This window comes from Ahaetulla prasina, chromosome 3 (genome assembly GCF_028640845.1).
Source record: "Ahaetulla prasina isolate Xishuangbanna chromosome 3, ASM2864084v1, whole genome shotgun sequence".
Classification (NCBI taxonomy): Eukaryota; Metazoa; Chordata; class Lepidosauria; order Squamata; family Colubridae; genus Ahaetulla; species Ahaetulla prasina.
The window spans coordinates 227,045,605-227,071,016 of NC_080541.1; the positions used below are offsets into that span (position 1 = coordinate 227,045,605).

Consider the following 25,412-nt stretch of genomic DNA (forward strand, 5'->3'; position numbering starts at 1 on the left):
GCAGATGTTTCATTACCCAACAAGATAACATCATCAGTGCTAGAAAGGAGCAGGGGAAGAGGACTACAAATTTACAGAGTTGGAAGGGACCTTGTTGGTCATCAAGCCCAACCTCCCCTCTGCCCAAGCAGGAGACCCAACACCATGCCAGTCTCTTCTTGAAAGCCTCCAATGATGAAGCTCCCACAACTTCCGAAGGCAACTTCTGTCCCATGGGTTGATGGCTCTCACGTTCAGTGAAACAGAAGAGAAATTGCAGCCTCTTTTTGCAATACACCTCCATCTGTTATCTTCTACTTTGGGACATTATTAATCTTGAATTCCGGAATACCGCTTTTCCACGGAGCAACTGTGCCAAAGAAGGCTATTGGCTCAAGCTTAGAAACAGGAAATGCCAGTTCCTCTTTTGCTCCGTCCTTAAAAGGAAGCATTTTTGGGGAGGGGTGAGGAGTAGCCCCAGAGGTTTCTCCTGCTCCTGCCACCAGTATGGCTGCCTTTAGGTCCTCCTTCACAATCCTGGGTCCCATCCAACTGTGGTTCCTCCTGCTTGTGCGACACCTGACGGAGTGTTCAGTTCAGAGAATAGGTGAATATTTGTGCTCTGATTTCTAGCTGGAAGACGGGGAGATTAGTAGATTCCTCAAGCAGGACATCTTGATTCATTTAAATAACATTTATTTTTTTATTTTTTTATTTTGTCACAACATTATATACAGGAACATATATTGAAAGGAAACAATAGGACAGGAACGGTAGGCACTTTTGTGCACTTATGCACGCCCCTTATAGTCCCCTTAGGAATGGGGTGAGGTCAATAGTAGACAGTTTTTGGTTGAAGATTTTAGGAGTTGGAGAAGAGACCACAGAGTCAGGTAGTGTATTCCAAGTGTTAACAACTCTGTTACAGAAGTCATATTTTCTGCAATCAAGTTTGAAGCGGTTGACATTAAGTTTGAATCTATTGTTTGCTCTTGTATTATTGCGATTGAAGCTGAAGAAGTCTTTAACAGGAAGGACATTGCAATAGATGATTCTGTGTGTTAAACACAGGTCATGTCAGATTCGGCAGAGTTCTAAATTCTCTAATCCCAGGATTTCAAGTCTGGTGGCATAAGGTATTTTGTTGTTTACAGAGGAGCGGAGAACTCTTCTTGTAAAATATTTCTGGACTCGTTCAATTGTATTAATGTCAGAGATGTGGTATGGGTTCCAGACAGGTGAGCTGTATTCAAGAATGCCAACATCTGAGGCACAGACCTGTAGAGAATCTTGGCTGCGTAAATCTGCATAAATAAATAATTTATTTATAAAATAAATAAAACTGGAACCCATACCACATTTCAGACATCAATACAATTGAACATGTCCAGAAATATTTTAGAAGAAGAGTTCTCCACTCCTCTGATCACAACAAAATACCTTACATTTGGAATACTGCATTCAGTTTTGGTCGCCGCAATGTAAAAAAAGATGCTGAGACTCTAGAAAGAGTGCAGAGAAGAGCAACAAAGAGGATTAGGGGACTGGAGGCTGAAACATATGAAGAACGGTTGCAGGAACTCAGTATGTCTATTTTAATGAAAAGAAGGACTAGGGGAGACATGATAGCAGTGCTCCAATATCTCAGGGGTTGCCACAAAGAAGAGGGAGTCAAACTATTCTCCAAAGCACCTGAGGATAAAACAAAAAGCAATGGGTGGAAACTAATCAAGGAGAGAAGCAACTTAGAACTAAGGAGAAATTTCCTGACGGTTAGAACAATTAACCAGTGGAACAACTTGCCTGCAGAAGTTGTAAATGCTCCAACACTGGAAATTTTTAAGAAAATGTTGGATAGCCATCTGTCTGAGATGGTGCAGGGTTTCCTGCCTGGGCAGGGGGTTGGACTAGAAGGCCTCCAAGGTCCCTTCCAACTCTGATATTGTTATTGTTGTTATTGTTGTTATTGTTGTTACCAGACTTGAAATCCTGGGTTTAGACAACTTAGAACTCCGCCGCCTTCGACAGGACCTGAGTTTAACTCATAGAATCATCTATTGCAATGTCCTTCCTGTTGAAGACTACTTCAGCTTCAATCACAACAATACACGAGCACACAATAGATTTAAACTTAATGTGAACCGCTCCAATCTTGATTGCAGAAAATATGACTTCAGAAACAGAGTTGTTAATACGTGGAATACACTACCAGACTCTGTGGTCTCTTCTCAGAATCCCCAAAGCTTTAACCAAAAACTGTCTACTATTGACCTCAACCCATTCCTAAGAGGTCTGTAAGGGGCGTGCATAAGAGCACAAACGTGCCTACCGTTCCTGTCCTTTTTTTTCCTTTCGTTATATCCAATTAATATAGTTATTACATACTTATGCTTATATATATATGCTTATATATTGTATAGTTATTTCATGCTTATGCTTATATATACTGTTGTGACAAAATAAAATAAATAAATAAATAAAAATAAAGATTCCAGATTATGGATCCTTTGAGGTAGGAGTCTCCAACCTTGGTCACTTTAAGATTTGTGGACTTCAACTCCCAGAATTACTCAGCCAGCTTTGCTGGCTGAGGAACTCTGAGAGTTGAAGTCCACAAGTCTTAAAGTGACCAAGGTTGGAGACCCCTGCTTTGAGGTGAAAGTTTCTTCCATTGGCCAAGTGACCAAGTAGGAAGGGCCAGGAAGAGAGCTGAGGTTTGTGGTCAGCGGTCAAGAGTGGTCTCTGGTTTAGTGGGCGGGTGGGTCATGTGGACACTCTTTGCATTTTGGGCAGCAGCTTCAATGCTTCTGATGATGGTTTGTTTATTTGTTTATTCGTTTTATTAAATTTATATGCTCCCCATCTCAATGCAAAGAAACACAGAGAGATTAATTCAAGATCACGTGAAGTGTTAGTGCTCCTTTGTAATTTCCTTGGTAAATATTTGGAATATTGCAACTAATTTTGGTTGCCACAACGTAAAAGAGATGGGGAGACTCTAGAAAGAGTGCAGAGAATAGAATAGAATAGAATAGAATAGAATAGAATAGAATAGAATAGAATAGAATAGAATAGAATTTTTTATTGGCCAAGTGTCATTAGGCACACAAAGAATTTGTCTTGGTGCATACGCTCTCAGTGTACATAAAAGAAAAGATACGTTCATCAAGGTACAACATTTACAACACAATTGATGGTCAATATATCAATATAAATCATAAGGATTGCCAGCAACAAGTTATAGTCATACAATCATAAATGGAAAGAGATTGGTGATGGGAACTATGAGAAGATTAATAGTAGTGCAGATTCCCTCACATCGTTGAGGGAATTATTTGTTTAGCAGAGTGATGGCCTTCAGGAAAAAACTGTTCTTGTGTCTAGTTGTTCTGGTGTGCAGTGCTCTATAGCGTCGTTTTGAGGGTAGGAGTTGAAACAGTTTATGTCCTGGATGTGAGGGGTCTGTAAATATTTTCACGGCCCTCTTCTTGATTCGTGCAGTATACAGTATACAAGAGCAACGAAGGTGATTAGGGGACTGGAGGATAAAATATATAAAGAAAGGTTGCGGGAATTGGGCAGGTCTAGTTTAGTGAAAAGAAGGACTAGCGCAGTTCCAGCAGGTTCTGACAGGTTCTGGAGAACTGGTAGTGGAAATTTTGAGTAATTCAGAGAACCGGAAAATACCACCTCTGGCTGGCCCCAGAGTGGGGAGGGAATGGAGATTTTGCAGTATCCTTCCCCTGCCATGCTCGCCAAGGCACACCCACCAAGCCACACCAAGCCCACCAAGCCACGCCCACAGAACCAGTAGTAAAAAAAAATGGATTTCACCACTGGACTAACGAGTGACATGATAGGAGTCTCACAATATCTCAGGGGCTGCCCCAAAGCAGAGGGAGTCAAGCTATTCTCCAAAGCCCCTGAGGGTAGAACAAGAAGCAACGGGTGGAAACTCATCAAGGAGAGAAGCAACTTAGAACTAAGGAGAAACTTCCTGACATTTAGAACAATTAACCAGTGGAACAACTTGCCTCCATAAGTTTGTGAATGCTCCAACACTGGAAATTTTTAAGAAAATGTTGGATAGCCATTTGTCTGAAATGGTGGAGGGCTTCCTGCCTGGGCAGGGGGTTGGACTAGAAGGCCTCCAAGGTCCCTTCCAACTCTGTTATTATTATTATTATTATAAGAAGCAACAGATGGAAACTAATCCAAGGTCCCTTCCAATGTTGTCACTCTATTCGATTCTATCATAAAATCATGGACATAAATCTGTTGAAAATTGGTGAGATAAATGAGACAAAATGCTAGAGTAGAATAGAATAGAATAGAACAGAACAGAACAGAACAGAACAGAACAGAACAGAACAGAACAGAATAGAATAGAATAGAATAGAATAGAATAGATTTTTTTATTGGCCAAGTGTGATTGGACACACAAGGAATTTGTCTTGGTTCATACGCTTTCAGTGTACATAAAAGAAAAGATACGTTCATCAAGGTACAAAATGACACTATAGAGCACTGCACAACAGAACAACTAGACACAAGAACAGTTTTTTCCCGAAGGCCATCACTCTGCTAAACAAATAATTCCCTCAACACTGTCAGACTATTTACTAAATCTGCACTACTATTAACCTTCTCATAGTTTCCATCACCCATCTCTTTCCACTTATGACTGTATGACTATAACTTGTTGCTGGCAATCCTTATGATTTATATTGATATATTGACCATCAATTGTGTTGTAAATGTTGTACCTTGATGAACGTATCTTTTCTTTTATGTACACTGAGAGCATCTGCACCAAGACAAATTCCTTGTGTGTCCAATCACACTTGGCCAATAAAATTCTATTCTATTCTATTCTATTCTATTCTATTCTATTCTATTCTATTCTATTCTATATTCTATATATATATGATTGCTTATTTGTGTTGTCCCTTATGATTCTTGATGAACGTATCTTTTCTTTTATGTACACTGAGAGCATCTGCACCAAGACAAATTCCTTGTGTGTCCAATCACACGGCCAATAAAATTCTATTCTATTCTATTCTATTCTATTCTATATTCTATATATATATGATTGCTTATTTGTGTTGTCCCTTATGATTCTTGATGAACGTATCTTTTCTTTTATGTACACTGAGAGCATCTGCACCAAGACAAATTCCTTGTGTGTCCAATCACACTTGGCCAATAAAAAATTCTATTCTATTCTATTCTATTTGAGCAAAAGAAAAAGAAACTTTTTGCACAAAATTTTAGTACGAACCGCCAAAACTAAATCATTTTTTTAATAAATGGGAAACTTCTATTTTTATACAATATTCAAGATATTAGAGCAGACATGGCAAGAAATTCTAGGCATGCTGCTGGCTTGGGGAAAGGTAGGCTAACAGGGAACCAGTTCAGGGCATGGCCAGCTGGGCATCGTTACCGGGTTATTTACGGGACCGCCTACTGCCACCGATAGCCTCCCATCGACCAGTGCGCTCCCATAGGGAGGGTCTCCTCAGGGTGCCGTCGGCCAGACAATGTCGGCTGGCGACCCCCAGGGGGAGGGCCTTCTCTGTGTGGGCTCTAACCCTCTGGAACGAGCTACCACCAGCGATCCGCCAACTTCCTCATCTCCGGACCTTTCGACGTGAGCTGAAAACGTTTTTATTCCATCGTGCAGGACTGGCCTAATGGGTTTTTAAATGGGTCTTTTATTGGATTTTATAGTTTCTAGCCAAATTCGAATATTTGTTTTTAAATCTGTTCTTAATTTTTGTATTTCGCGTTTTATCTTGGCTGTAAACTGCCCTGAGTCCTTTGGGAGAAGGGCAGTATAGAAATTAAATAAACTTAACTTAATCGGTTCTGCGAACTTGGCCAGATTTTTGCCAACGGTTCTCGCAAACCGGTCTGAACCGGTAGCAACCCACCACTGGTTTGCATCCATTCTGTTGTCTTGAAGTTCAGTTCAAAGCTGGTTTTCCCCATCCAGGCCTTGATGGAGCCCAGCCATTGATTTCCCACCATTCAAGTTCCCCGTTACACCCCCACGAGTTAGTCACCTTATCTGAATACCACAACATTCATATTGTGCAATCTAGCAATACGTACAAATCTGATATCTAGAAAACCAGGAAGTTTTTTTTAGATGTGAGCAGATTAAAATAAGGAACCAAGTCTTTTTTTTAAAAATAGTTTTTATTAAGCATTTTATCTTTAAAAATGGGGGGGGACGGGGGGACGGGACAAAAAAACACAGTAAAAAAACAAGACAAACATAACAATGTGTACTATCTAACAAAATGAAATTCAACAGTGATGAAAGTAAGGTTCTACATTTAGGCCAAAAAAAACAAAATGCACAGGTACCGTATATGTGGTACCTTGCTCAATAATAGTAACTGTGAGAGGGATCTTGGAGTCCTAGTGGACAACCATTTAGATATGAGCCAGCAGTGTGCAGCAGCTGCTAAAAAAGCCAACACAGTTCTGGGCTGCATAAACAGAGGGATAGAATCAAGATCACGTGAAGTGTTAATACCACTTTATAATGCCTTGGTAAGGCCACACTTGGAATATTGCATTCAGTTTTGGTCGCCACGATGTAAAAAGATGTTGAGACTCTAGAAAGAGTGCAGAGAAGAGCAACAAAGATGATTAGGGGACTGGAGGCTAAAACATATGAAGAACGGTTGCAGGAACTGGGTATGTCTAGTTTAATGAAAAGAAGGACTAGGGGAGACATGATAGCAGTGTTCCAATATCTCAGGGGTTGCCACAAAGAAGAGGGAGTCAAACTATTCTCCAAAGCACCTGAGGGTAGAACAAGAAGCAATGGGTGGAAACTAATCAAGGAGAGAAGCAACTTAGAACTAAGGAGAAATTTCCTGACAGTTAGAACAATTAATCAGTGGAACAACTTGCCTGCAGAAGTTGTGAATGCTCCAACACTGGAAATTTTTAAGAAAATGTTGGATAGCCATTTGTCTGAAATGGTGTAGGGTTTCCTGCCTGGGCAGGGGGTTGGACTAGAAGACCTCCAAGGTCCCTTCCAACTCTGATATTAATATTATTATTATTATTATTATTATTATTATTATTATTATTATTATTATTATTGTTGTTGTTGTTGTTGTTGTTGTTATTGTTGTTGTTGTTGTTGTTGTTGTTGTTATTATTATTACTACTACTATTTTACAGCCTTCTGCATTGGCATGTATATTCTGCTTTTATATTCAACTCTTCTACTTTATCTTTCTATCCTTTATAACAACTTTGATAGCTCTTATAACCACGGTTGGTACATATATTTACATTATACTTATTTACATAGTCAGTGATTTCACATTAACAATACTAAATAGCTTTTGGTTTTTATTTAATCGATATTAGATTAAATTTCCTTTTCTTATTTTGGTTTCTGTTTTCTAGCCACTCGTAAATTTTATTCCACACTTTATAGTAATCCGAATTGTCTCTTTCCTTTATTTCTATAGTAGTTTTTCCCATTTCTGTGCATTTAAGAATTTTTCTAATCACTATTTCCTCTGACTGTAGGTTAATCTCTTTCCACTTTTGTGCAAGGGTAATCCTAGCCACCCTTAATATGTGCAGTATTATATATTGCAAATTTTTCTCTATTTTGGGGTCTATTATTCCTAATAAGAACAGCTCCGGTTTAAGTTCTATCTTTTGTAATGTAATTTCTTCCACCCATCTCTTAATTTTACACCAGAATTTTTTTTACACTGGGGCACATCCACCACATGTGGTGGTATGTTCTAATTTATGGCCACATCTCCAAAATTTGGGTGATGAATTTGGAAACATTTTGGCCAATCTCGCTGGAGCCAAATGCCATCTATAAAACATTTTGTAAAGCTGTTCTTCGTATGCTACCCCATTGTAAATTTGTAATTCCTTTCCCATAATTTATCCATTTTTCTAATTCTATATTGTGTCTGAAATTTCTAGCCCAACTAATCATCGTTTCTTTTACTGTTTCCTCTTCCATTCTATATCTTAAAAGAAAATTGTAAATTTTTGTAATCTTTCACCACCACCATCCAATCCTGATAGTAATTTGTCTATTTTCAATTGTTCCTTAAATATACCATATTGTTCCTGGTCTTTTTTAAATCTAGTTTTCATTTGTAGATAAGGCCACCATTCCAAATTTAGTCCTTGCATTTTCAAATCTTGAACTGATTTTAATTCTCCTTTTTCATCTTCTGCATAACTCACCATTTTGTTCAAATCTGTGGTGTTTGGGTGTATCATTGCTTCCATCGTTGATAACCAAATTGGGACTTTGCATCCGTGCGGTTGGATCCATTCCTACTCCCACACCATTCCAAGGGTGTTTATCCCAAATTGTATAGCTAAAAGTCTGTAGAGATTCTCACTCATCCAGGTCAAGGTTGTCCGAAGGGTAAGGTATGAGTAGGAATGGATTTCCAGAGGAAGAATTGCAGACTACAGGAACCATTTGCACTACTCAGGTGACCCTGAGGCAGTGGTGGGTTTCAAATTTTTTTACTACCGGTTCTGTGGGTGTGGCTTGGTGGGCATGGCATAGTTTGATGGGCGTGGCATGGCTTGGTGGGCGTGGCAGGGGAAGGATACTGTAAAATCTCCATTCCCACCCCACTCCAGAGGAAGGATACTGCAAAATCCCCATTTCCTCCCAATCAGCTGGACTTGGGAATTTTTACTACCAGTTCTGTGGGTGTGGCTTGGTGGGCGTGGCAGGGGAAGGATACTGTAAAATCTCCATTCCCACCCCACTCCAGAGGAAGGATACTGCAAAATCCCCATTTCCTCCCAATCAGCTGGACTTGGGAGGCAGAGAATAGATGGGGGCGGGGCAAGTCAGAATTTTTACTACCGGTTCTGTGGGTGTGGCTTGGTGGGCATGGCAGGGGAAGGATGCTGTAAAATCTCCATTCCCTCCCCACTCCAGGGGAAGGATACTGCAAAATCCCCATTTCCTCCCAATCAGCTGGGACTCGGGAGGCAGAGAATAGATGGGGGCGGGGCCAGTCAGAATTTTTACTACCAGTTCTGTGGGTGTGGCTTGGTGGGCGTGGCAGGGGAAGGATGCTGTAAAATCTCCATTCCCACCCCACTCCAGGGGAAGGATACTGCAAAATCCCCATTTCCTCCCCATCAGCTGGGACTCGGGAGGCAGAGAATAGATGGGGGCAGGGCCAGTCAGAATTTTTACTACCGGTTCTCCGAACTACTCAAAAGTTCCGCTACCGGTTCTCCAGAACCGGTCAGAACCTGCGGAAACCCACCTCTGCCCTGAGGACACAGATAAACCTCCAAGTGCTTCAACGACTCTCCAAAAAGACGCAAATGACCGGCTGTCTGCAAGGAATATAAATCCTTCCATTCCCCAACCATCCGGTCAGAGCTGAAGAAGCTCCTTGGATGAGAAGCGAAACGTCTTCAAAAGAAAAAAAACAAGAAAGTCCAGTTGCCACCTGGAAAAAAATGCTCCTGTGGGACAACCATGACCTGGATGACTGAGAATCTCTACAGACTATCATCTTGGGCAGGGGTAGACAACCTTTTTATACCTACCGCCCACTTTTGTATCTCTGTTAGTAGTAAAATTTTCTAACCGCCCACCGGTTCCACAGTAATGCGTGGTGTGTCGTCGTCTGCGCATGCCTCTCGCACATCATGGATTGGGTTTGGGGGAGACACCGGCTACCAGCTCTGCTTGTCTGTTACAGCTGGGCGGTGTGGGGGGAGATGCGCCAGCTATTCTGGGACGAGGCTCTTTTGTTTGCAGTCGCACTGTACGCCATTTTGTTTCACTTACGGAACGTGAACTAAACTTACGCGTGGCCGATACAAATAGTATATTTTCAGAAATTTAAATTGTTTTTTTTTATTATTTCATTTGTCACAACAGAATAGAATAGAATAGAATAGAATAGAATAGAATAGAATAGAATAGAATTTTTTATTGGCCAAGTGTGATTGGACACACAAGGAATTTGTCTTGGTGCATAAGCTCCCAGTGTACATAAACGAAAAGATACGTTCATCAAGGTATTTTTTTATTTTTTTTATTATTTATTATTTAAATTTTTTTTTTTTTTTTTATTCAAAAAGTTTTACAAAAAAATTTTTTCCCCCTTTCCCACCAACCCCTCTCCCCTCACAAACCCCCTCCCCCCTCCCCCCTGGCTTCCCGGAAGAAACACAAGGTATAGTTAAAAATAAAACAAACATATGCTAAAAAAAAATTTTTCCCCAAAACTATTATACCAATTCTCCCTCTCTAACTCTGACTTCCTCCTTACATAACCAAATCCTTGAAAAAATTAACAATAAACAGTAATAAAATATATAAATCAGTAAAACAAATTATTCCTAAAATATTTAAAACCAGCTAAAGCATAAAAATCCAATCCAATTCAAAGAATATCTCCCTTATAACTTCTATAACCATATAACCATATAATTTCCCCAAGTCCTTCTTACATAAGATCTTTCAAGAATATTCTATTTAAAATTCAATACAACAGATTATAAAATTTATAAAATTTCAATAGAAAATTACAATATTATTTAATTAATTACAATATCTATTCAACTTTAGTCCTTCCTCATCAAAGTCCAGTATATCCAAATATCTAGTCTTTTATAATCACAAATTGCCTTCGGGACACTAATATTTTTGTCTATTAATATTTTAAAAAAACCTTGTTTCAAAAATAATACTTTGGTCTCTTGCCATTTTTTTTGGTGCATTAATCTCTGTCTTTCCTTCGTTGCTCCTTTTAAAAAGTCAATCACAATATTTCCTAGTAATTCCTTATGTCCAGAAATCCAAAAATTACTGCCGTATATTCCATCAGTCCAAAAAGAGAACTCTTGGGAAACATTAAGCTTGTGAGTCTTTTCCATTTGAGGAACAATCTCCTGTAGCACAAATTCAGGCAACTCATCCAAACTGTTTAAAGAAAACTTCTTTAGATCACCTTGTTTCTTCACGATCAAATCTTCATATTTATCCACTTTTATTTGTATATCCTCCATTCCATTTTCCGAATAATTGCACTGGTTAATTTGCTCCAAACTCTCATCCAAAACGTCCCCATTTTTTATCAATTTGTATTTTGAATAATTAAATACATTCTTTCTGTGTAGTCCTGTATAAAGTCACGAATCCATTCTTCTGAAAGAACCTCCATAACAAAATTCCTGCTGAGAATCCCTTGTAAGTACTTAAACAGCGTAATATAATCCAACAGTCCACAGTCAAACACAATAAGATAAAATCTCCATTCAGTTTCGATTCAACAGCAAAGCTCCCTTTGATGTATCGCTCTGCTTTCAGTTTCTCTAAAACGAAACTGAAGGGGGGGAGGAAGTCAGAAAATCAAAAATACTTGCAAACCAATAATTGTTCCTCACACTCTTCCGCCTGCTTTTCGTATCCACAAAAAGAAATCAATTGTTAGCAGAAGTGGACACCCTCCTCTTTTCCTGCTTTTTCAGGAGCGCAGAGAATACTGGAGGTGGGGGAGGGGTAAATAAGGGGATTCGACCGTTCAGGGCTTTGTATTACAAAAACAAAGCCCCTAGGAGAATCTACCCAAATCCTCCCCCTTGCTCTGTCTCTCTCTTTCAACCAGAGAGAGAAATGAAGCCGGGATCAGTTGTTAAATCCGGCTTCTACCATATTCAATGCGGAGTGCCATAAATTAGCACACAACGAGGAGGGTGGCGCCACCCGGAAGCTCCCAGTGAACTAAACTTACGCGTGGCCGATACAAATAGTATATTTTCAGAAATTTAAATTGTTTTTTTTTATTATTTCATTTGTCACAACAGAATAGAATAGAATAGAATAGAATAGAATAGAATAGAATAGAATAGAATAGAATAGAATAGAATAGAATAGAATAGAATTTTTTATTGGCCAAGTGTGATTGGACACACAAGGAATTTGTCTTGGTGCATAAGCTCCCAGTGTACATAAACGAAAAGATACGTTCATCAAGGTATTTTTTTATTTTTTTTATTATTTATTATTTAAATTTTTTATACCGCCCTTCTCCCGAAGGACTCAGGGCGGTTCACAGCCAGGTAAAAAATACACAATAATACAATATAAATACGATTAAAATACAATTAAAAAACTTATTAAATTGGCCAAGATTAAAAATTTAGGATAAAAACCCATTAAAAACCCATAAATTTAAAACTAACCCAGTCCAGCGCAGATGAATAAGTGAGTTTTGAGCTCGCGACGAAAGGTTCGGAGGTCCGGAAGTTGACGGAGTCCTGGGGGGAGTTCGTTCCAGAGGGCGGGAGCCCCCACAGAGAAGGCCCTTCCCCTGGGTGTCGCCAGACGACACTGTTGCGCCGATGGCACCCTGAGGAGTCCCTCTCTGTGAGAGCGCACGGGTCGGTGAGAGGTATTCGGTAGCAGCAGGCGGTCCCGTAAATAGCCCGGCCCTATGCCATGTACAACATTTACAACACAATTGATGGTCAATATATCAATATAAATCATAAGGATTGCCAGCAACAAAGTTACAGTCATACAGTCATAAGTGGAAGGAGATTGGTGATGGGAACGATGAGACGATTAATAGAATAGAATAGAATAGAATTTTATTGGCCAAGTGTGATTGGACACACAAGGAATTTGTCTTGGTGCAAATGCTCTCAGTGTACATACGTTCATCAAGGTATACACAAACATCGTCATAGATAAAAAAACAATACATCATAAAAGAAAGATATAAATATACAAGTAAAAGTATGCAACAGCTATGTTAATTTGATATAATGAAAGGAACAATAGGACAGGAACGGTAGGCACTTTTGTGCTCTTATGCACGCCCCTTAAACCTTAAATTAAATTAAACCTTAATTTAATTAAACCTTAAACCTTAAATTAGGTTTTCATAAAATTCCCCTTGTCATGAGGAATTTTATGAAAACCTAATGAAAATGTTTTTAAATAACGCTATGAAAATTTTTTTTTAAAGTCAATTAAATTTAAAAAAAAGGAAAGTGCTTCAGTATCAGGACAAAACCGCCCACCATGAAAGCTGGAACACCCACTAGTGGGCGGTAGGGACCAGGTTGACTACCGCTGATCTTGGGTGTTGGCTATTCTCGCCAGCTTAGCATCATCTGCAATTCGGTAAGTTTCCCCTTCTATTCCCTTATTGAAGTCATTTCTGAAGATGTTGACGAGTCCTGCTTTAGAACTTAGAAAGTCCCTTCCAGACCCATCAGCCTCCCCTCCCCTCCCCACTTTTCCGCCTATGCGATCTCGATCATGTTCGGAGTTATCTGCCTGATCTAACAAAACGAACTTCAGCCTTGGAAATAAACCCAGCGGTTTTGCTTGATACCACATCGTACCACAAGCGACAAATCCTCAGAGTGGTTCGACTTGCGCAACTCTCTTGTGGAAGATAAAAGCAACTTCTCCCCGCTTTGAATTTGTACGCCATCCATCGTTTCCCGCACGTCTTGTCCTGCTTCCCTTTTAGTTTTCCATTTCAAACTGAGACACGGACCCTGAGACAAACAAACAAACACACACACACACTCAGCCAGCCACAAGGATACTTATTTGGAGAATTCAGTAGCTGTTCCTAAAAACAGCTCCCTGAGTCCTTGGGAAGCCTGTGAAGAGACTGTGCTCTTCTGCACGGTTTTCAAGAAAGAAAGTTTAAAAAACAAAACAACAACAACAACAACAACCCAAAACTAAAATTAAGGTCTTTGTTTTTATATACAGGCCAAGTGACCCAGAGCAGTTCTAGAAGAACATAGAACATAGCGATGAAAGAGACATCAGAAGTCTTCTAGTCCAGGGGTCTCCAACTTTGGCAACTTGAAGACTTGTGGACTTCAACTCCCAGAATTCCTCATCCAGCTTTGCTGGCTGAAGTATTCTGGGAGTTGAAGTCCACAAGTCTTCAAGTTGCCAAGGTTGGAGACCCCTGGACTAGTCCTAGGAGACCCATTTCAGACAAATGGTTGTCCAATCTCTTCTTTAAAAGTTCCAGTGTTGGAGCATTTACAACTTCTGGAGGCAAACTGTTCCACTGATTATTTGTTGTTGTTTTAACTGTCAGGAAATTTCTCCTTAGTTCTAAGTTGCTTCTCTCCTAAGTTGCTTCCATCCATTGTTTCTTATTCTACCCTCAGGTGCTTTGGAGAATAGCTTGACTCCCTCTTCTTTGTGGCAGCCCCTGATATATTGAAACACTGCTATCATGTCACCCCTAGTCCTTCTTTTCATAAGACTAGACATAGACCTTAGTATGTTTAAGAAAGAAGGGAATTGATAGTGTGAAGGTGTGAAGTGATTGAGGAATATGTTTTATGTTTTATTTTAGATTATGTTTGTTAGACATTATACCCTGTATTCTGTTCTGGGAAGTCTCGGGGCCGGGGGAGGTGGGAGGGGAAATGGGGGGGAAGGGGAAGACTACAAATTGATTGATTGCCAATGTACAGGAATAATTGAAGAACTAAATAAGTTGGAATGGTGTAAAATCGGGCCTGCTCAGCAACCACTCCAGAAGGAGAAGGGTAGGTAGAGAGGAATAGAGAGAAGGAAGAAAGTAGGTAGGTAGGTAGGTAGGTAGGAAAGAAGGGAGGGGGAAGAAGGGATAGGAGGAGGAGAAGGAGGGGAAGTGAGAGGGTTAGAAAGGGTGGAAATGAGAAGTGGGAAAGAGGAGAGGAATAGAATAGAATAGAATAGAATAGAATAGAATAGAATAGAATAGAATAGAATAGAATTTTTTATTGGCCAAGTGTGATTGGACACACAAGGAATTTGTCTACAAGGAAGTAGGAAAGTGAGGAGGAGGAAGGATGGGGAAAGTAGAAGAAGGTAGAGAAGGGTAGAAAGGATTAAGGAAGGGAGGGGCGGCTGGGCAGGCCCGATTGAGTACAATTTAAGGGAATGATTAATTGTTGGATAATTGATTGTATTGTACACTGGCCAAATCGCTGGAATTATTATGGAAAATAAAAACTTTTCTTTAAAAAAAAAGCTAGACATACTGAGTTCCTGCAACCGTTCTTCATATGTTTTAGCCTCCAGTCCCCTCATCATCTTTGTTGCTCTTCTCTGCACTCTTTCTAGAGTCTCCACATCCTTTTTACATCGTGGCGACCAAAACTGAATGCAGTATTCCAAATGTGGCCTTACCAAGGCACTATAAAGTGGTATTAACACTTCACGTGATCTTGATTCTATCCCTCTGTAAAGGCATAGAACGGTGGCCATTCATAAACTATAACAACAACAACAATAATAATAATAATAATCAGATGCCATTTTCCTTTTCTTTTTTTTCTTTTTTTTTATTGAAAAAGTTTTACAAAATTTCCCCCCCTTTCCCCCCTCCCCCCCTTTCCCCCCTCCCCCCTCCCTTCACAAACCCCCCTCCCCCCTCTCCCCCGACTTCCCAGAACAAACACAAGGTATAGTAAAAAATAAAACAAACATATACTAAAAAATTTTCCTTCCTAACTAAATTATAATCCTAAAATTCTCATCAATTCCTAACTTCCCCCAAAACAATCAAAAATAATACATCCTAATCATTCAAAGGCAGTCTGATAACTCTTAGTCTGAAATCTGTTTTGAATATAATCAATCCATTTTTTCCATTCACTTAAATATCTTTCTTGCGTATTGTCTTTCAAAAAGGCTGGTATCTTCGCCATCTCAGCCAAATTGGCAACTTTCAATATCCATTCTCCTATGGTAGGTACTTCTTTTTTCTTCCAATACTGTCCTATTAGTAATCTTGCCGCTGTTATTAAATTTAAAATCAACTTAGTACTGTACAGTCCGTGATAATTCCCAGCAAATAAACTTGCGGCAGGAACTTTTATCTCCTTTTTCAAAACGTTTTGTACAATCCACCAAATTCTTATCCAAAAAGCCTTAATATTTTTGCCATTTTCCTTTTCAGTTGGTGGGCGCCCCAGCCTGAGCCAGGAAGCTGTGACAATCACAGCTGGGAAGACCCTAATTCTCAAGTGTATCCTGGCTCAGAAGGATATGCCAGGAAGTGCCGAATGGTACAAAGATTTGGGCAATGACCAGAAGATCATTTTCAGGGAAAATGACACATTGTCTCGTGGGGTGAGGCTCAATCCAGGATCGCCAACTGACTTCAGTATCGGACTCAACAACATCGGCCCCGAAGAGAGCGGAACCTACTGCTGCTCCATGGTCAAGGAAGGCCCCCAAAGCGGAAGATCTATAAAGACAAAATCGGTGGTCTCTGTGATTGGTAGGTGCTATTCAGGTGTTATCTCCTCTAGTCAATTCTGAGACATTTGGGAGTGAATCTGATGGGAAACTGCCAGTCAGGCTGGAAGGAGGAGCCAAGCAGGGACCTAGCGTGGAGTCCTTGCGCAGTTACAAGAGGCAAAAGGCAGATTTGTTCCTTATGCCATCCGTCCTGTAAATTCACAGGTTTCTCTTTTTTTTCCTGCCATGTATAGGTATATATTCAAACTAGACTGTGATGTTTCTCTGTGTCATATATGTGTGTGTATGTGGGTATATGCAAAATGGTTATCCTTTGAGAGCTAAATGCAACGAAATTTCATTTTAATGTATGCTGGTGAGTTTACATTTAAAGTGACAAAGATTCTATTCTATTCTATTCTATTCTATTCTATTCTATTCTATTCTATTCTATTCTATTCTATTCTATTCTATTCTATTCCATTCCATTCCAATTCCAATTCCAATTCCAATTCTTATTCTATTTTATTTTATTTTATATTTATTTATTTATTTATTTTATTTTTTGTTTGCATTTATACCCCGCCCTTCTCCAAAGACTCAGGGAGGCTTACACTATGTTAAGCAATAGTCTTCATCCATTTGTATATTATATACAAAGTCAACTTATTGCCCCCAACAATCTGGGTCCTCATTTTACCTACCTTATAAAGGATGGAAGGCTGAGTCAACCTTGGACCTGGTGGGACTAGAACCTGCAGTAATTGCAGGCAGCTGTGTTTTAATAACAGGCTTCTTACAGCCTGAGCCACACCGAATTTACAATTCTATTCCATTCCGTTCTGTTCTGTTCTAATTTTATTTCATTCTGTTCTATTTTAATTCTAATTCTATTCTAATTCTTTTCTGTTCTGTTCTGTTCTGTCTGTTCTATTCTAATTCTATTCTAATTCTAATTCTAATCCAATTCTAATTCTATTTTATTTTATTCTAATTCTAATTCTAATCCAATTCTAATTCTAATTTATTTTATTTTATTCTTATTCTAATGCTCTTCTGTTCTGTTCTGTTCTAATTCTATTCTAATTCTATTCTGTTCTTTTCCATTCTATTCTATTATTCTCTCTTCTCTTTTGTTTTCTCATCTCATTCCCATTCCATTCAATATTTCATTTCATTTCATATTGTATTGTTGGATAACCATCTGTCTGAGATGGTGTAGGGTTTCCTGCCTGGGCAAGGGATTGGACTAGAAGGCCTCCAAGGTCCCTTCCAACTCTGTTGTTATTATTATTATTGTATTCTATTCTATTCCATTCTATGCTAAAGCTTCACCTCTTCCTCCAAGATTCACGAAGCCTCACCTGGTCTTTCCCAGAGGAAATCAAGCGCAATCTGGGGGGATTCTTGTACTAGAAGAGATAGACAAAAAGGTTACTAACTTTGGTTATTCACCTGTGGCTCTGCACTTGTTTGCACTTGACTTTAATCTCCCCAGCCTGCCTGCCTGGGAACAATCAGATGAGGCCTCATGGGTCTTGGGGGCAAGTCAAGTTTACGTCTCATGCAGCTACTCAAGGATTCTAAGCTAGGCCCTCTCTTGATCCCTCCTTCCAGCCTGGTTGGCAGTTTCCCAGCAGAATTACCTGTCCCGTGCTTCTCCAGTTGAGGAAACTCAAAGTCTGTCACCCAAAGTAACCAGAATTAATGCCGCCAACTCAGTCAGAGCAGCGGGGAAGAGGGGGTGATGGGTTCCCCCTCAAAATCTCTTTGCTTCCCACCCACCCTCCAGGGTACGGAGCATATCAATCCCTTTAAAAGGCAAGATCAACCTTCTCTAACATGGCTCCATTTCAGTATTTTGATCCGCACGTTTTATCATTGGCCTTCCTCCGGGAGATGGGATTGGTAGTCCACTGCTTCTACAGGACAGAGAACCATAAGACTGGAAGGAACCTTTGAGGTCTTCTAGTCCAGGGGTCTCCAACCTTGACAACTTGAAGTCCACAAGTCTTCAAGTTGCCAAGGTTGGAGACCCCTGTTCCAGTCCAACCTCCTGCGCAGGGTAGGAGTCCTTCTACTCTATGTATTTTTTTTAAAAAAAAATTAAGTTCTTAAAAAGTTTGAAGATTAAAGAATTTGGGGAACAATATCCAGCCCCTTTGGCCTTTGGGAGATTTGTTGGATAAGAATAATTCCTCAGGGAATTTGAGGTGTTCTGACCTAGGCTTCCTGAGACAGTAAAAAGCACACGATTAGTCCCAAAAACCCTCTTCTTATTTCGACGGCTGTGAATTATTGTTCATTCACGGTCCATAATGATTCACAAAGAGTTGGTAAAGAGTCCGACAGAAGTCTGCCACAGTCCTTCGGGATAAGGCTGATAAGCACCCACCTTTCTCTCCCTTGACATGCTCCCAAAGGCCTAATTGGCAATTAGCTTTCCAAGGCCACACGGAGCACAGAGTCAAAACGGAGCTTCAGAATTTAAACCGACCAGAACAAACAAAGTTGCTTCCTGCAAAGGCTCACGTGCCTTTGCTCCTCCTTTATGCCTTATAGAATAGAATAGAATAGAATAGAATAGAATAGAATAGAATAGAATAGAATAGAATAGAATAGATTTTTTTATTGGCCGAGTGTGATTGGACACACAAGGAATTTGCATATGCTCTCAGTGTATGGGAGGGGCCAATCATCTCCAAGCTTTACTCCTGAGTCGCCCCTTTTGTCTTAACGGTTCTTGCCTTCGGGCAGCTCTGCGCATGCATGCACTGGGAACAGGCTCCCCCTGTTCCTCTGCCTCGCTGACGTCCAGCTGTGGAGGCTCCAGTGTCAGCATATAACTCCCAGATGGCCCTGGCCCCATGTCTTGCCTCTGACGCAGAGCCCTCATCTGAGCCTTCCCCAGACTCCAGGACTGGCCCATGTTCCTCCCCAACCTCCTCACTGTCCGACTCTGCTACCAGCTCCGCAGGCTGCCGGGGGACCACAACATGAGGTAAGAGGGAACATCAACTGATGCCTTCATGCTTCCTTTCTCAGCCCATCCATCCCAACCTTTGCTTCGTGGACCCTCAGAGAGCATCACGGTGGGGTCCCAGGTTTCTTTCAGTTGTTCGGCAAAAGAATTCCCCACCCAAGAAATCACAGTCATCTGGTTAAAGGATAAGGAAACGATAGAGCCTGCCAGGATCGACATCCTGAATTATACTACAAAGACAGGCATCCTATACAGCGTGAACAGCACGGTGGACATCTTGCTCAGACAAGAAGATATGGGGTCAGTGCTGTCATGCCAGGTTCAGCACAGTTCCTTGGAGGACATCTTACATCAGGACCTTCTACTTGGTGAAGTCGTAAGAGGTAAGTGAGCTCTGGGTTGCAGAGAGGGACGAGGGCATGAAGTCTGGGCCTGGTCATTTAGGCCAAAAAAACAAAATGTACAGGTACCGTATATGTGGTACCTTGCTCAATAATAGTACCTGTGAGAGGGATCTTGGAGTCCTAGTGAACAACCATTTAGATATGAGCCACCCATGTGCAGCAACTGCCAAAAAAGCCAACACAGTTCTGGGCTACATCAACAGAGGGATAGAATCAAGATCACGTGAAGTGTTAATACCACTTTATAATGCCTTGGTAAGGCCACACTTGGAATATTGCATTCAGTTTTGGTCGCCACGATGTAAAAAAGATGTTGAGACTCTAGAAAGAGTGCAGAGAAGAGCAACAAAGATGATTAGGGGACTGGAGGCTAAAACATATGAAGAACGGTTGCAGGAACTGGGTATGTCTAGTTTAATAAAAAGAAGGACTAGGGGAGACATGATAGCAGTCTTCCAATATCTCAGGGGTTGCCACAAAGAAGAGGGAGTCGGGCTGTTCTCCAAAGCACCTGAGGGTAGGACAAGAAGCAATGGGTGGAAACTAATTGAGAGAAGCAACTTAGAACTAAGGAGAAATTTCCTGACAGTTAGAACAATTAATAAGTGGAACGACTTGCCTGCAGAAGTTGTGAATGCTCCAACACTGGAAATTTTTAAGAAAATGTTGGATAACCATCTGTCTGAAGTGGTGTAGGCTTTCGTGCCTGGGCAAGGGGTTGGACTAGAAGATCTCCAGGGTCCCTTCCAACTCTGTGGTTGTTATTAAGGCACCAGGCAGACCCAGGTTCTCGTCCCATGGAAGCCCACTGACACCAACCACACTTTCTCAACTCAAGCTACCTCACAGGGGCTGTGATTTTGAGGAGTAGGTCTTCAGAAAGACCTCTGGCTGTTTCCCTAGGGACGTCACATGGGTCAAGATGAGTAGAGTTCCCAGTTGGTGAGATATAACTTAACCCTGATTAGCCTAGAGTTGTTTTCAGTTCGCTGTAGTGGTGTGTATTATGATGATCTGTTGTACTATCAGCCAGACGTTGAGAGTAGATTTGGCATGATTGTCCTCCTGAAGGACCCGGGATAGGCAGAGGTGGATGTTTGACGGTGTTAACAGATATATTGATTCAGAATGTAAGCTGTTCTGAGTGAAGCTGCCTTTTGCAATTGACCCGATGGTGAATTTGTCAATGCTGATGATGATGTACAAGTCGTGGTCCAGATGTTTTGGGATTAGACCTAAGGCACCTATGACTATTGGTATTACCTTTGCCTTTCTTTCTTTCTTTCTTTCTTTCTTTCTTTCTTTCTCTTCCTTCCTTCCTTTCTCCTTCTTTCCTTCCTTCCATTCTTTCTTCTATCATCTATTTATCTATCTATCCGTCTCCCTTCCTCCATCCCTCCATCCCTCTCCACCTTCTCTCCTCACTTTCTCTCCTCCCTCCCTCCCTTCTTTTTCTTCTCTCTCTTACTTTCTTTTTTCTATCATCTATCTTTCTATCTATCCTTCTCCCTTCCTTCTTTACTTCTTCTCTTCTCAACCTCTTCTCAACTTCCTTCCATCCTCCCTCCCTCCTTTTTCTTTCTTTCTTTCCTTTCCTTTCCTTTCCTTTCTTTTTCTTTCTTTCTTTTTCTTTCTCTCTCTCTCTCTCTCTCTCTCTCAATCATCTCAGTTGGGGTGCCTCAGAGTGGGGAGACCCTGGATGGCCTAGCACAGGCACCAATCCATCTGCCCTGCCCTTCCCCCCCGAGACCTCTCCCATCCCTGGACCAGACTTTATTAGGATTAAATCAAAACAATCCACTGGTTTTTTCTCCACAGGCTCAACAAAGAATTCTCCCACCAGTCTCTGGATTGCTCTTTTTCTGAACAAAGCAGCCGTCCTTCTTCTTGTCTCTTTCCTCTTCCTAATGAAAGTGTGCAAATGCAATTGTGCAAGAAATCACTCCAGATTATCCCAGGAAGCGAGACAGTCTGGAAAGCCAAGTTAAGGGCTCCTATTCCTGACAGACTTTCAGGATGAGAAAGGATCTGCTTAAGGAATCAACCATATTGTCCCTAAAATGCTTTGTATAATGCTTCATCCTTGCAACCCCATCATGTTATCGCTCTATATAAAAATGGCTGTGTGTGCGTGTGTATGTTCCAGCATAACTCTGGCATATCAGCTTCCTCAATACCTGGAGGAAACTGTCTATCTGGACCCGTTCCAGTCCGGTTTCAGACCCGGGTACAGCACCGAGACGGCTTTGGTCGCGTTGGTGGATAACCTCTGGAGGGCTCGGGACAGGGGATGTTCCTCTGTCCTGGTCCTGCTAGATCTCTCGGCGGCTTTTGATACCATCGACCATGGTATCCTGCTGCGGCGGTTGGAGGGATTGGGGGTGGGAGGCACCGTTTATCGGTGGTTCTCCTCCTATCTCTCTGACCATTCGCAGACGGTGTTGGCAGAGGGCAGAGATTGACCCCAAGGCGCCTCACTTGTGGGGTGCCTCACGGGTCTGTTCTCTCGCCTCTCCAGTTCAACATCTACATGAAGACGCTGGGCGAGGTTATCCGTGGTTTCGGGGTGGATTATCATCTGTACGCTGATGATACGCAGCTGTACATTTCCACCCCGAACCACCCCAACGAAGCCGTCGAGGTGATGGGCCGGTGTCTTGAGGCCGTGCGGGTCTGGATGGGGAGGAACAGGCTCAACCCCTCCAAGACAGAGTGGCTGTGGGTTCCGGCGTCCCGGTACAGTCAGTTTACGCCATCGCTGACTGTTGGGGGGGAAGTACTGACCCCCAAGGGAAGAGTGCACAACTTAGGCATTCTCCTGGACAATCGGCTGTCTTTAGAAGAACATTTGATGGCCATCGCCAGGGGAGCATTTTATCAGGTTCACCTGATTCGCCAGTTGCGCCCTTTCCTTGATCGGGACTCCTTACGCACGGTCACTCATGCCCTCGTCACTTCCCGCCTGGACTATTGCAATGTTCTCTACATGGGGCTCCCCTTGAAGAGCACCAGGAGGCTCCAGCTAGTCCAGAATGTGGCCGCGCGGGTGATAGAGGGGCCCCGCTTTGCTCCCATATAACACCCATCCTGCGCAGCCTACACTGGCTGCTGGTAGCCTTCCAGGTGCAATTCAAGGTGCTGGTTACCACCTTTAAAGCGCTCCATGGCTTAGGACCGTGGTATTTGCGAGACCGCCTTCTGCCACCGATTGCCTCCCAACAACCTGTGCGCTGCCACAGAGCGGGCCTCCTCAGGGTGCCGTCGACCAAACAATGTAGGTTGGCAGCCCCCAGGGGGAGGGCCTTCTCTGTGGCGGCACCAGCCCTATGGAACGAGCTACCTCCGGGGTTACGCCAACTCCCCGACCTCCGGGCCTTCAAACATGAACTGAAGACTTTATTATTTCACCGAGCGGGACTAGCCTAAGACATATTTTAGTGAAATTTTTATGGGTTTTAATCGGTCTTTGACCGTTTTAGTGATTCGGCCATTAAATATTTGCTTTTAATTGTTTTTAAATTGTTATTTATTATATTTATATTGTATTGGTGTGTGTATTTTAATATTGGCTGTACACCGCCCTGAGTCCTTCGGGAGATGGTGCGGTATAGAAATGTAATTATAAATATAAATAAATAAAAAAATAAGAATGCCTCGAGCAATTTCAACCAAACTTGGTATACAGATGACTTATTCTCTGGAAACAAATACTGTGGGGTAAGACACCCCAACACCCCTTGGGGTGTGTGTTCTGTTAAGATACAGCCTGTTGTGCCTTAAAATGACTTCTACTGTACAGCACAGTGGAGTTGCCATGGTAACGGCTTCACAGTATTCCACAAGGGGGCTCCCTCTGGTAAGGGGGAAAATCCAACATTAGAAATTATGTTCGGTCCGCACATTTTCAACAAGGCTTTGATTATTCTTGAGGACAAATGTACGGCCACGATCAATAAAAACATTACTGCAACTCGGCCTGCCTGCACCACTACGAGACCGACACATACGTACTTCACACAGATTACATACGGGAAAAGAACTATAACATAGAACAGCTTAGTACATATATTGTGGACAAGAAGCCATTTCTAAATCAAGATCAGAAAAAAAAGATCATGGATCAGCTAGCAAAACAACAAGGTGGTATCATTTTACTTGGCGCTTCTGGGGGCGCAGGGAAAACGTTTTTAACTAATTTAATTTAGTTAAATTAGATATGAGCCATTTAGATATGAGCCAGCCGTGTGCAGCAGCTGCCAAAAAAGCCAACACAGTTCTGGGCTGCATCAACAGAGGGATAGAATCAAGATCACGTGAAGTTAGATTAGATTTTTAAAATGCTTTTAATAATAATAATTTTATTTATAGACTGCCCTTCTCCCAAAGGACTCAGGTACAGCCACAAATAAAATACAGAAAGAAAACAACAATACAAAACTAAAAACAACCCTTAAAAAACCTATTTAATTTGGCTACTTATAAAAATATTCCCTCTAAAATTTACTAAAAAATTTAAAACCCATTCTCCTCCTCCTTTCTCTTCCCTCCCTTCTTCTATCCTTTTCTACTTTCCTCTTTCCTCCTCTCCTCCTCTACTTCCCTTTCCTTTCCTCCCCCTCATTCCTTCCTCCCTTTCTAACCTTCTCTCCTACTCTTATTTCCCCTCCTTTTCTTTCTTCCCCACTTTTTCCCTTTCTTCTATTCCTCTCTCACCTTTCTCTCTCAGAGAAAATGGAGAAAAATCTTAACAAAGGCAGAAAGCAGCCCCCAGTCTTCGTGCCACAGCCTCAAACAGAAGTCTCAAGTCTTTAGAGTGGGATATTTTGTACTTACTAAGAAATCCAGGCCATCCTATTTATAAACAAAACGCCTTCAGCCACAGCTCCCATGGAAGGCTGCAGCTGACGGGATTAAGAATGTACATCCCCCCACCCAAATTCTAAGGACAGGACAGGACCTTTAGGACATATAATAGTAATAATAATAATGTTTTAATTTGTATACCGCCCTTCTCCCGAAGGACTCAGGGCGGTGAACAGGCAAATAAAATACAGACAGAAATACATCATAATTAAAACAACCCTTAAAAAACTGATTCAAATTTGCCAATAATTTAAAATAACCTTACACCCCATAAAATTACAAAAATTTAAAACCCATCAAAATTCCATTAAAATTTAAAATTTAGAATTTAAAATCAGGCCAGTCCAGCCATACGAAATAAATAGGTTTTAAGTTCGCGGCGAAAGGTCCTAAGGTCAGGTAGTTGTCGAAGCCCGAGGGGAAGCTCGTTCCACAGGGTAGGAGCCCCCACAGAGAAGGCCCTCCCCCTGGGGGCCGCCAGTCGACACTGTTTGGCTGACGGCACCCTGAGGAGTCCCTCTCTGTGGGAACACACCGGACGCTGGGAGATAGAAGCCGGCAGTAGACGGTCCCGTAAGTAATCCGGTCCTAAGCCATGGAGCGCTTTAAAGGTGGTAACCAATACCTTGAAGCGCACCCGGAAAACAACAGGTAGCCAGTGCAGTCTGCACAGGATAGGTGTTACGTGGGAGCTCCGAACCGCTCCCTCAATAACCAGCGCAGCCGCATTCTGGACTAGCTGAAGTCTCCGAGTGCTCTTCAAGGGGAGCCCCATGTAGAGAGCATTGCAATAGTCCAGACGAGAGGTAACGAGAGCATGAGTGACCGTACATAGGGCATCCCGGTCCAGGAAGGGACGCAACTGGCGGATCAGGCGAACCTGATAAAAAGCTCTCCTGAGACGGTC

At 41.6% G+C, this 25,412-nt stretch overlaps 1 protein-coding gene across 1 annotated transcript; it reads left to right on the plus strand.

Moving 5' to 3' along the window:
• Window positions 1–456: 456 nt before the first annotated feature.
• On the plus strand, window positions 457–24,306 carry LOC131195365 (tyrosine-protein phosphatase non-receptor type substrate 1-like). Its single transcript, XM_058177209.1, has 4 exons — window positions 457–586; window positions 15,972–16,295; window positions 19,301–19,621; window positions 21,461–24,306. Exons 1-4 carry the CDS (start codon window positions 487–489, stop codon window positions 21,628–21,630), a joined length of 915 nt encoding a protein of 304 aa, XP_058033192.1. The 5' UTR covers window positions 457–486; the 3' UTR covers window positions 21,631–24,306.
• Window positions 24,307–25,412: the final 1,106 nt, after the last annotated feature.